Source organism: Solanum lycopersicum, chromosome 1 (assembly GCF_036512215.1).
Source record: "Solanum lycopersicum chromosome 1, SLM_r2.1".
In the NCBI taxonomy this organism is placed as follows: Eukaryota; Viridiplantae; Streptophyta; class Magnoliopsida; order Solanales; family Solanaceae; genus Solanum; species Solanum lycopersicum.
In genome coordinates, this window is record NC_090800.1 from 57,682,775 (window position 1) to 57,696,046 (window position 13,272).

A 13,272-nucleotide genomic window follows, 5' to 3' on the forward strand; every position below is an offset into this window, starting at 1 on the left:
GTGTATAAGGTGCAGTAGTTTTATAAATAATACCATATTTCAAATATATCTATACAAAAAGAGATTCGTATTCTCCACCCCTATCAATCCAATTCATTTATATCTTTAGATTCAATTGATTCTCCACTTCATTTTTATTCCTTAAGTGCATCGATTGCTTTATCCTAACTATGAATTAAATATACATAACAAAATCGAGTATAATCGTCAATAAAATTTATAAAATACTTTTTCCCACTACGAGATGGTACCGACTTCATATCACACATATCTTATAAATTAAGTCTAAAGGTTTTAAAATTCTTTCAACAGAATTATAAGGATGTGTGACAAACTTACTTTCCACACAAATTCCAATTTTGATTTTTCATATTTAAAATCAGGCAATAGTTCTACAGCAACCAATCTTTGCAAGACTTTGTAATTTACATGTCCCAACGGGCATGCTATAAATTATTTGAATCCAATAAGTAAACAAAAGCTAAATTCTTATTAATACTGTCAACAACCATTAAATTCAGTTTGAAGAGGCCTTCATTAAGTAGACCTTTCCTAAAACATATTATACTTACTTATTACAACTTTATCACTAACTATAATAGTAGGGACATAAAGAATATTGTTCAAAGTCAACAACTTGTCGAATGTCATTTTCAACATTACTTTCCCAGTTCCTGCAATCCTTGTTATTGCTATGTTTCCTATAAACAAATCTTCATCGAACTCACCAGGAGTTTACATTGCAAAGGATTATTTCGCAGAGCTAATATGTCGAGTGACACCTATGTCGAGAAACCACTCCTTGGGATTTCTAACTAAGATCATTGCAAACAAGTCATCTACATCTTCCATCTCTTTCATGGTGATTGCTTTACTTTTCCCTTTTCCTTTGTCTTTGTCTTTTCTAAGAGCATGATAGTCAGAAGACTAATGACCAAGCCTTACCACAAATGTAATAGTTTCCCTTGAATTTATTCTTGGCATGTTTTGACTTCTATCCGTTGAACTTCTTTCACTTCTTGTCTTTGGTATGAACTTTTTCAACAATATTAACTCCAATTATTGTCGAACTCTTACGAGACTTATTTTTAGTGATTTTGTTACCTTCATCAATCTTGAGTTGAATCACAAGATCTTCATGCTTTATTTCCTTATACTTGTGCTTTAGATAATTCCTGATGTTAGGTAACTTCTCGATCATTGTAGGCACTTTAAAAGCTTCATTTACTACCATATCTTCAACAATCAGATAATGAAAAATAAGTTGAAGTTCCTGCACTTTCTGATCAAATAGTTTTACTATCTACCATATTATAGTCTAAAAATTTTGCGACCACAAACTTTTTCATGCATGCAACTTTTGTCTTATATTTCTTCTCAAGTGAATTCCACAACTCTTTCAAAGTTGTCATTTCACTATAGACATTATATAAGTCATCCTCTAAAACACTCAGAATGTAGCCCTTACATAGGATGTCTATCTATTTCCATGTTTCAATAATCATGATTTTTTTCTCTATTTGACATTTCAGCAGCAGGCATGGAGTTTCTTTATTGGTAAATTTCTGCAAACCAAGAGTGGTAAGCCACAAAAATACTCCTTGTTATCATCCTTTAAAATTCATACCCGAGAATTTTTCCGGTTTCTCTGTTGGTGATGCAACAGTTCTGGTTGGTGCAGCAACAACCACTATAATATTGTTGTTTTTGCCATTTCTGATAAACAATAATCGAACAGACTTAGTAAGCAAATAACTTAAAATTGCTTAAAGGAGTATGACACAACGAAGGTTTTTGTCTCCACCAGGAACCCAAATTACAAATAAAATTATAATTTCCTTGAGATTGTTGTCAATCTGTGTTTAAAATGTAATTACTAGTTTGAACAAACTTGACAGAAACACGAAGACACCAAAGCTTAATTAATTAGTAAGAGCAGAAGAATATAAATTAACTCACAACAACTAAAATTTGTAAAACATACCTTAATCTTGAAAAAAACAAAACGGAACAATCAAGTCCACTTAATGCATAGTGTCCCCTTATGAAAATTATTATCCATATAATATCCGAGGTTCGAATATCTCCTCCCAAAATAGAATGATTTCAATCACCACGTATATCCAAAACTTTTGTACCATCGAATGACTCAACAATAGTAAATTACACCAAGACATGTTTGTGAGTAGAAGAAGAAGAAGAAATCAGAAAAATTCATAAAGAAAAAATATAAAGAATCAATGTATTAATAGGAAAGAGAACTGGTTTTGAAAGATTACAACCCTCTCAAAATACATCAACCATTCATGAAAGTTTCAACCTTTAAAACAGTCATGGTTGTTCCTGAAAGTTGCAACCTTTCAGAACAGTCACTTCCAATTGCGGGAAATTAAAATAAAATGGGAAAGAATTTAAGTAAAATGGGTCATGTGCGGATCTGAGTCAGGTCAGTCAATTAACTGAATAATTGAAACATTTTGATTAATTTACTAATTAATTAAAATACTTTGGCCATTTAATTTAATTTAGTTTATTAAATAAGTATTTAACTAAATAATTAAAATAAACTTTGTCAAAAAATAATCTGTCGATCAATCATTTTCCAAAGCCAACACCAAAACCGAAGTCGAGCCGAGCAAGCGACAACTACGAAGGCGGGATGAGGGTCCCTCTTTCCAACAATTTTAATAATTAATAGGAGTGTTTCTATATTATGAACTCTTATATTTTTCTTTCAACCACCAATGAGGGACAAATGTCTTTTCAGTAAAGCATAAGAGGACTTTTCAAGTTCCGAACTTTTCATGCTCCACTTTTTTCATCTTCCTTCCATTTCCTATTCATCCTTGCTACATATCCAACAATACCCCACATGTATGGGGAATGGTTATAACATAAAGATTGCATAGGTTTTCTCTTAGACTTCGTGTAGTGAACATATGTTGGATATACTCGATCAATCGGTAGATATGATATCTTTGAACCATCGAGCTTTGGTGTATACCTAGAAAACCATATATCACACAATTAACCCTTTACCATTTATGGTTCATATAGTTTTCTTCGTTTCAACCATGAACATCTCTGGGTTCATGAGTGTATAGAGAACGGGCTTTTGAAATAAAATTCTCTTTGAAGCGGCTTACACTTCACACTCACATAGGTTATTTCTAAATGTGTCATTTCGTAGATATACTATTTGGTAAAATCTGCCAAACTTAGAAAATCATTTAAAACCACAAGATATATAAACTCATTAACAATCCTTAAAGTCTTAAACTTGTTCATGTATATTGTCTTCATCATGAGAATAAATTTATTTGATTGATAATGTCAAACCCTCAGTCACAACTTTGTTTTGCTCCTTGAATCTAGCTCTTGGGATCTCCAGTCGGCTATATAGGGTTACTGCCATGCTGACTTGTCCTAAGCGTAAACCCATTCCCTTAGATAATCTTTCAACTGTCTCTCTCACTAGGCCATTTATTAGTGGATCTCGCACATTATTGCTTGACTTTACATAGTTAATTATGAGAGTTCCACTAGAGAGCAACTGTCTTACGGTTTTATGACTCGAACATATATGATGAGACTTTTCGTTGTACATGATGTTTCCTTCCCTACCTATTGCTTATTGACTATCGTAATGTATGCCCATAGGTCCCACAAGTTTTGGATGAATTGGAATATCCTCTAGGAAATTCAGGAGTCATTCAATTTCTTCACCAACCTTATCTAAAGTAATAAATTCAGATTCCATTGTGGAGCGAACAATACATATCTTATTGGATAATTTCAAAAAGACTTCTCCTTCACCAAGTGTAAACACATAACCACTTGGGGACTTTACTTCATTTTATCAGGTGATCTATTTTCCATCACTATATCCTTCAATCACGACTGGATATTTCTTATAATGCAAAGCATAGCGTTGCGTATGTTCAGATACACTAACTCATGTTTCATTGCCATCGGTGAGTTTGATTCGGATTACTAGTGAAGCGACTCAATTTTTCTAATAGAACATTCTATACCTGGTCGTGTACAATTCATAACAGACATCAAACTTCCCAACACTCTAGCATATTCCAATTGAGAGTCACTTTTACCTAAATTCTTTTAAAATGTAAAGCTTAAATCAATTGGAGTTTTAACAACATTGAAATTGAAGTACTTGAACTTAACCAATAATCTTTCAATATAATTAGAATGCAATAATGCTAGCCCATGAGGAGTCTTGAGTATCCTGATCCGTAAGATTAAATCAGTAACTCCTAAGTCCTTCGCATTAAACTTGTTGGACATCATGCGTTTGGTAGCATTTATATAATCAATATCTTTGCTTTTTATTTACATATCATCAGCATACATACAAACAATGACTTCATGATTTGGAATATTTTTAATGTAAACACACTTAAAACAATCGTTAATCTCGAATCCATTTGCCAACATTATTTAGTCAAATTTAGCATGTCATTGTTTAGGTGTACTTAAGCCCATAAAGAGACTTCACAAGTCAGCAAACTTTCTCTTCTTTACCACAAGCTACAAATCCTTCAGGTTGTTTCATGTAAATTTATTCCTCCAACTCTCCATTTCTGAAGACTTTACATTCATTTGGTAGATTTGAAGACCATGCACTGCCGCTAGTGCCATTAACATCATAATTTATCTTATCCTTGTTAATGGAGAGTATGTGTCAAAAAGTTCAGACATTCTTTAATCTATATCCTTTGACTTCAAATCTAGCCTTATATTTGTCAATAGTCCATCAACTTTCACTTTCCGATAAAGATCATTCTGATCCTAAAGGCTTATTTCCTAGAAAAAGATTATCCAACTCCCAAGTATGATTACTTAAAATTGATTTGATTTCAATTTTGACAACTTCTTTACAATAAGTTGACTCAAACAAAGACATAGTTGCTTTAATATTTTGAAGCTTATTTTCAAGGAACATTGCCACAAAATCTGGTCCAAAAGATGTGGGTTTCTGTTGGTGGGTGCTACGCCTAGGATCCTCACTAGATAGTGTATTTTCTGTTGATTCTTCTCGTGGTCGTTTATGTATTTCACTTGTCGACTCACATTTAGTTTTATTCGGATAAATATATTCAAAGAACTTCGTGTTATCTCACTTAAAATTCTATTTACATTAATCTCAAGATTAGCAGTTTGTGAGCAAAAAATCTGTAGACCTTAATGTTCACAACATATCCAATAAATACACAATCCACCGTTTTGGGTCAATTTTTTACCCTCTTGCTTAAATGTACCTCTACCTTGGCTAGACACCCCCAAAATTTGAAATATTTCAATCTAGGTTTCCTTTCTCTCCACAACTCATATAAAATTTATTGAGTGTTGCTATGAGTACCCTATTGAGTATCTTATTATCCGTAAGGATGACTTCCCCCCAATTGTTTCGCGGAGAACCATAACTAATTTTCAAGGCATTCATTAGTTCCTGTAATGATCTGTTCTTTCATTCAGCCAAATCGTTTGAATGTGGTGTATAAGGTGTTGTAGTTTGATAAATAATACCATATTCTAAACATATCTGTGCAAAAGAAAATTCATATTCTCCATCCCTTTCACTCCAAATCATTTTTATCTTTAGATTGAATTTATTCTCCACTTCATCTTTGTATTGCTTAAAAATACATCAATTTCTTCATCCTTAATACTAAGTAAATATATATAGTAAAATCGAGTACCATCATTAATAAAGGTTATAAAATAATTTTTTCCACCATGAGATAGTTTTGGCTTTGTATATCTATGTGAATCAAGTCTAGAGGTTTTGAATTTCTTCCAATAGAATAATAAGAATGTTTAACAAACTTACTTTCCATACAAATTTCTCATTCTGATATATCACATTTAAAATCAGAGAATACTTCTAAAGTAACCAATTTTCGCAAGATTTTGTAATTTACATGTCCCAAATGGGCATTCCATATATCATTTGACTCCAATAAGTAAACTGAAGCAAAATTCTTATTAATGCTGTCAACAACCATTACATTCTGTTTGAAGAGGCCCTCATTTAGGTAGCCCTTTCCTAAGAACATATCTTTCTTACTTATTATAACTTTATCACAAACCAGGACACACTTAAAACCGTTTTTAATGAGCAGTGCAACAAAAACTAAATTCTTCCTAATACTAGGGACATGCAGAACATTATTCAAAGTCAACACCTCGCTGGATGTCATTTTAAAAATTATTTCCTAGTTCATGCAATCCTTCATGTTGTTGTGTTTCCTATGAACAAATCTTTATTGAATTTAGCAGGGGTGTACGTTGTAAAGACTTCTTTCGTAGAGCAAATATGTCTAGTGCCACCTGATTCGAGAAACCACTCCTTGGGATTTCCAACTAAGTTACACTCTGAGGTCCTTGCGCACAAGTCATCTGCATCTTCCATCTCTTCCACGTTGTTTGCTTGACTTTTGCCTTTACCTTTGCCTATGTCCTTTTTGAAGCACGATAGCCAGGAGACTTATGGATAGCCTTACCACAGTTGCAACAGTTTCCCTTGAATTTCTTCTTTTCCTGTTCTGACTTCTGTCAGTTGGACTTCATTCTCTTTTTGTCTTTACTAAGAGCTTCTTCAACAATATTAACTCCAGTTATTGTCCAACTCTTATGAAATTTCTCTTTGGCAATTTTGTTATGTTTCTCAATCTTTAGCCAAAATTACAAGATCTTCAAGCTGCATTTCCTTGCCCTTGAGATTTAAATAATTCTTATAGTCATTCCAAGAAGGAAGTAACTTCTCAATCATTGATGCCACTTGAAAAGCTTCATATACTACCATATCTTCAACAATTATATCATGTAAAATAAGTTGAAGTTCCTGCACTTGTAATCCAATAGTTATCATTTTATAGTATAAAAATATTGCGACCACAATCTTTTTGAGGCATGCATCTTTTGTTTTATATTTCTTCTCAAGTGCATCCCAAAATTCTATCAAAGTTGTCATTGCACTATAGAAATTATATAAGTCATCCTCTAAACCACTCAAAATGTAGTCCTTACATAGGAAGTCTCCCTGTTTCCATGCTTCAATAATTATGAACTTTTCTCTATATGTATCTCAGCATCTAGCACTAGAGTTTCTTCATCAGTAAATTTTTGCAAACCAAGAGTTGGAAGCTAGAAAAATACTCGTTGCATCCATCCTTTGAAATTCATACCAGAGAATTTTCTCGGTTTCTCTACTAGTGGTACAACAGTTCGGGTTGGTGCAGCAACAATCATTGTAACATTGTTGGTTTCCATTTCTGGTAAACAAAAATAGATATAGACTTAGTAAGAAATGAATTTAAATTGCAAACCTAAAGGTGTATAAAACTACGAAGGTATTTCTCTCCACCAGAAACACAGATTAAAAATACAATTATAATTTCTTTACAAATTTTTACAATCTGTGTTTAAAAAAGAATTACTGATTTGAACAAACTTTGCAGAAACACGAAGTAATCAAAGTTTAATGAATCAATAAGAGAAGAAGAACAAAACTAATTCACAACAGCTAAAATTTGTAAAGCATACCAGAATCTTGAAAATTACAGAATGGGAAAGATCAAGCCACTTAATGCACAATGTCTACTTAAGGAAATTATTCTCCTCTAGTATCCGATGTTTGATTTGAAATATGTCCTTTCATGACAGAATGATCTCTATCACGATCGTACTTATACCCAAAATAGTGGTGTCAACGAACCACTAAACAGTAGTAAAGTGCATGAAGAAACATTTGTGCATAAGAAGAAAAAGAAATTAGAAAAATTTGTAATAAAAAATACTGAAGAATCAATGTATTTATAGGCAAGAGAATCTGGTTATGAAAGGTTGCAACCCTTTCAAATATTCCACACGACCATTCATAAAGTTTCAACCTTTCAAACGTTCATGGTTGTTCCTAAAAGTCTCAACCTTTCAAACGATCATGGCTGTTTCTAAAAATTTCAAACTTTGAGATCATTCACTTCAAACAACGAGAAATTCAAATAAAACAAAAAGAATTTAAATAAAAAGGATCATGCACGGATTTGAGTTGGGTCGGTCAATTAACTGAATAATTGAAACATTTTGGTTAATTAATTAATTAATTGAAAAATTTTGGCCATTTAATTTAATAGATGAAATATTTAATTAACTAAACAATTAAAATAAAATTGTCCAAAAATAGTCTCTCGATCGATCATTTTGCAAAGTCGAAGCCGAGCCGCTCTAGCTGCGATGACGATGGCGCAAGGGGTCCCTCTTTCCAACTCTTTCAATAATTAATAGGGGTGTTTATATATTTTAACTCTTCTATTTTTATTTCCACCACCGATGAAGAACAAATACCTTTTCACTAAAACATAAGAAGACTTTTTAAGTTCCTACCTTTCCAAGTTCCTCTTCTTTTCATCTTCCCAACATTTCCCATTAACTCTTGCTACATAACCAACAGTGACCTACATGAATGAGGAATGGTTATAACATAAGGAATGAATGAACAAGTGTGAGATTTATAATCAAGGATCAATTGCATATGGATAAGTAGGTTTTCCTTAAGACTTTCCATAGTGAACATATGTCAGATATACTTGGTCAATTGGAAATACGATATCTTTGAACCGTCGAGTTTTGATATATACCTAGAAAATCATATGTCACAAAATTAACCCTTTACCATTTATGATTCTTAGATTTATTTTCATTTTTTCCATGAACCCCTCATGATTTCAGAGTGTATAGGGAATAGACTTTTGATATAAAATTCTTTTTGAAGTGGCTTATACTTCACACTCACATAGGTAATTTCTAACTATGTCATCTCATAGATACACTATTTGGTCAATCAGCCAAACTTATCAAATCATTAAAAACCTTTAGCTTTATTAATTCATTAACAAGCCTTAAAGCCTTAAAGCAACAATCATTGTAACATTGTTATTTCCTATTTCTGGTAAATATAAATCGATACAAACTTAGTAAGAAATAACTTAAAATTGCATACTTAAAGGAGTATAAAACCACGAAGGTTTTTGTCTCCACCAGAAACACAGATTAAAAATATAATTATAATTTTCTTAAGATTGTTGCCAATCTATATTTAAAACAGAATCACTGATTTAAACAATTTTGCATAAATACAAAGAAATCAAAGTTTGATGAATCTCTAAGAGTAGAAAAACATAAACTAATTCACAACATCTAAAGTTTGTAAAACATATCAAAATATTCAAAAGGTAAAATGAAAAAGATCAAGTTCACTGAATGCACAGTGTCCCCTTAAATTGATTATTATCCTCTAGTATCCGAGGTTTGATTTGAAATACATCCTCCTAGGATAGAATGATCTCAATCACTGGCGTATTGATACCAAAAACTTTGGTATCAACAAACTCCTCAACAACAGTAAAGTACACGAAGAAACTTTTGTGTAGAAAAAGAATAAATGTATATATACGCAAGAGGAACTGGTTATGAGAGGTTTCAAACCTTTCAGAATCCACAAGACCATTCATGAAAGTTGCAACCTTTCAAATGTCATGACTGTTCTTAAAAGCTGTAACCTTTCAGAACAATCACTTCCAACGGCAGGAAATTCAGATAAAATAGGAAAGAATTTAAATAAAATGGGTCATGCATGGAACTGAGTCGGTCGGTCAATAAACTGAATAAATGAAATGTTTCAGTTAAGCCAAAATCGAAGCCGAGTGACAACAACGACGGTCACGGTGCGAGGGGGTTCCTCTTTCCAACCCTTTTAATAATTAATAGGAGTGCTTCTGTATTAAAACTCTCCTATTTTTGTTTCCATGACCGGTGAGAGAGAAATGTATTTTCATTTAAGTATAAGAGGACTTTTCAAGTACCCAACTTTCCAACTTCCTCTTTCGTTCTTCTTCCCTCCATTTCCCATTAACTCTTGCTACATACCCAACAATTAATGAGTAACTGTAAGAAGGTAATTAATGGTCTTTGAGATACCTAGTAGAGTAGTACTAGCTTAGTTTTGTAAATACCTAGTTTGATGATTTATAAAATTCTAACCCAAAAAAACACATTCAGACCTAAGAAATCTGTTGATGAAAATAGTATCATCAACCTTAGACCACTTATCGTATAAATACAAGTTGTTTTATATGAGTGATTGTGATTCTTACTATGGAGATTAACTAAAATGAGATAAACATCTTAGACATTTGCAAAATTCAAAAAGTTCATCAAGTCTAGATATCATTATTCAAGAATTATAACACAATAAATAATTTACTGTCCTAGAGCATATAATATTTAACTGGCCATATTCTGCTTCATAGATAGGCTGATCTCTTTATGTTGAATTTACACAAATCACAAAGTTCATCACATCATTATTCAAGAACTATAACACTGTAACTGATTTACTGTCCTAGAGCATATATTTTTTAACTGCCCAGCCCTATTCTACTTTTTATATGAGAATCTCTTTTTTATATGACATTTGAATTCCGAGTGTTCATCAAATCTAGATATTATTCCAAAACTATAACATAATAAAAAATTTACCATCCTAGAACACATATTTTTTAATTGCTTCTATTCCCCTAGGTAATTATCAAAAGGTAAATTGGAGAGGCCTCATATGTCGCACATGAGCAAGACATAAATTTATTTTCACGTTACGGAAACAAATCCAAAACAAGCTCTTTACGACATACAAGTTGTTATAATGGTGAATGCAAATGGAACCTATATGTGCTATGTACAAAAGGAAGGCGAAACGCGAGACCACCTATTTTTAGAGTGTGCCTTTTCCAGCTTACTGTGGGGGAGACTACTCAACTAGAAAATGATAAACCAACCAACAAGTAATACTGGGTTGTAACAACCAAGTAAACCTAGAGAGTAACAATCAAGTAGACTTTAAGCACATGAAACAAACAACAAATATATAGGAAACATTTTTTGATAGATGGTTTTTAAGAGACCGTGAAAAACAAAGAACAAAATTAAGAAATAACTTAACACTAGGGATCGCTCAAGCACACAAATCATCCTTTAAGTCTTAACAATTGGTTGTTATTGAGAATTAAAACCAAACTTAATTATATATCTTAATTACAATAGTTAGTTAGTTAGTCATGATGTAATAGTTTGTTAATATGTCAGTTAGTTAGAGGTTACTTGCATATTTGATTCCTCTACAAAGTTCTCAATCACATATATATAATGTAACAGTGATCAATGAAACAATTACAGTTTTTTATTCACCCAAAATACGTCTCACGATTCTCTCCTTCTCGCTTTCGCATTCCCATTACAGTGAGTTTTGATATGGTATCATAGCCACATTGATTCCTCTCGTCTTGAGTCTTCTAGATCTAGTTTTTATTTTTCACATTCAATCGAATTTCTCTTTTTTTCCTTATTCATCATGACAGAGGTAACGACTCAAGCAACTACTGTTGGGATTGACACAAAAAGTGTTTTCTATGTTCACCCTTCAGAATCCAAGGATGTCACTGGCATCTCAATTTGATGGAGTTTGATATAGATCCTAGAGAAGAGGTGCTTAACAAGCTTTGTCTGTGAAGGACAAATCTGTTTTCATTGATGAGAGTTGTGTGAAGCCAGCTGAAAACTCTAAACAATCTCGCCAATGGAAGACATGTGATGATATGGTAACATCGTGGATATTGAATTCCCTTACCATAGAGATCGCAGATAGTGTTGAATAAGTGAACAACTCGATCGAACTCTGGAAGGAACTAGAAGACAGACATGCCCAGATCAATGATGCAAAATTGTACCAAATGTAGAAGGAATTTGATGATCTAATACAGGGTGTTCTAGATATCATTGTCTATTACACAAGGTTGAAGAAGTTGTGGGAAGAATTGTGTACCTTGAATGCGAAGAGTCTATGCACTTGTACAAGCACTTGTTGTGCCAAGGATAGTATGCACAAATTTGAATAGGATAGACGATCGATACAATTTCTCTTGGGACTGAATGAAGTCTACAAAGTGATCAGAGGTAACATACTCATGATGAATCCTCTTCCCTCCACTGCACAGGCTTTTTCCTTGCTGATTCAAGAGGAAATACAAAGAGAATTTAGGCCTGCCAATCGTACGCTTATGGAGTCGACTTCATTGAATGTTAATGCTAGTAGAGGATCAATAACTGGTATAGGGTACATAATATATTTCTCGAGTAACAATGACTCAGGCAATGACAATAATAGGAATGTCATAATCTGTGAATTTTTTGAGAAACAAGGTCATACTAAGGAGAAATGTTATAAGCTACATAGATATCCCCCATGGAATCACACTCTTAACTACAGAACAAACAATCACAACAATGGACAGCAGCTCAGGCAGAACAATAATCAAAACTTTAGAGGAAGGAGGATTGTGGCTAATGCACATGGAACAGTACCTAATGTTGCCAATCTGTGTTAGAAAAAACCAAAATTACTAATTCTGATAAATTTTGGAGAAACACAAAGTAACCAAAATTTACTGAATCAGTGAGAAAGAACAAAAATTTAATTTACAAAAAGTAAAATCTATAAAACACACACCAAAATCTGAAAATATTTAACAGGAAAAAGATCAAGTCCACTGACCTCACAGTGTCCCCTTCAGGAAATTATTCCCCTCTAGTATCCAAGGTTTGATTGGAATATGACATCCCAGGGTAAAATGATCTCAATCACCAGAGTATAGATACTAAAAACTCTAGTGTTAGCGAACCAATCAATAACAGTAAAATACACGAAGTAATTTATTGTGCAGAAGAAGAAGAAGAGATTAGAAAAATTCGTTTGGAAAATTCTGAAGAGTGAATGATATTTATAGGCTAGAGGATTAGGTTCCGAAAGGTTGCAATGCTTTCAGAAACCACACGACTAATAATGAAAGTTTTCAACCTTTCAAATGGTATTGACTGTTCCTGAAAGTTGCAACCTTTCAGAACAGTCATTTCCAAAAATGGCGGGAAATTTAAATAAAACGGAAAAGTTTTTTAAATCAAAGGGGTCGCATGCAAATCTGAGTTGGGTCGTTTTAGTCAACTAAAAAGTTGAAACATTTCAGTTAATTTCGACTAAATAACTGAAAACATTTATGTTATCAAATGATTAATTGAAAACATTTTGGCCATTTCATTAATTAATTAATTAAAATAAACTTTTTCCAATAAATAATCTCTCGATCAACCATTTGCCAAACCAAAGACAAAGTCGTAGTTGTAGCCACAGCTGTAGCCGAA

At 32.8% G+C, this 13,272-nt stretch overlaps 1 protein-coding gene across 1 annotated transcript; it reads right to left on the reverse strand.

Annotated features, from left to right (window-relative positions):
- Positions 1-1,012: 1,012 nt before the first annotated feature.
- Positions 1,013-7,293, reverse strand: LOC138343199 (uncharacterized). Its single transcript, XM_069294688.1, has 5 exons — positions 7,180-7,293; positions 6,710-6,865; positions 6,309-6,481; positions 1,628-1,716; positions 1,013-1,236 (listed from the first exon to the last, which is right to left on the reverse strand). The coding sequence occupies exons 1-5, from the start codon at positions 7,291-7,293 to the stop codon at positions 1,013-1,015; spliced, it is 756 nt and encodes a 251-aa protein (XP_069150789.1).
- Positions 7,294-13,272: the final 5,979 nt, after the last annotated feature.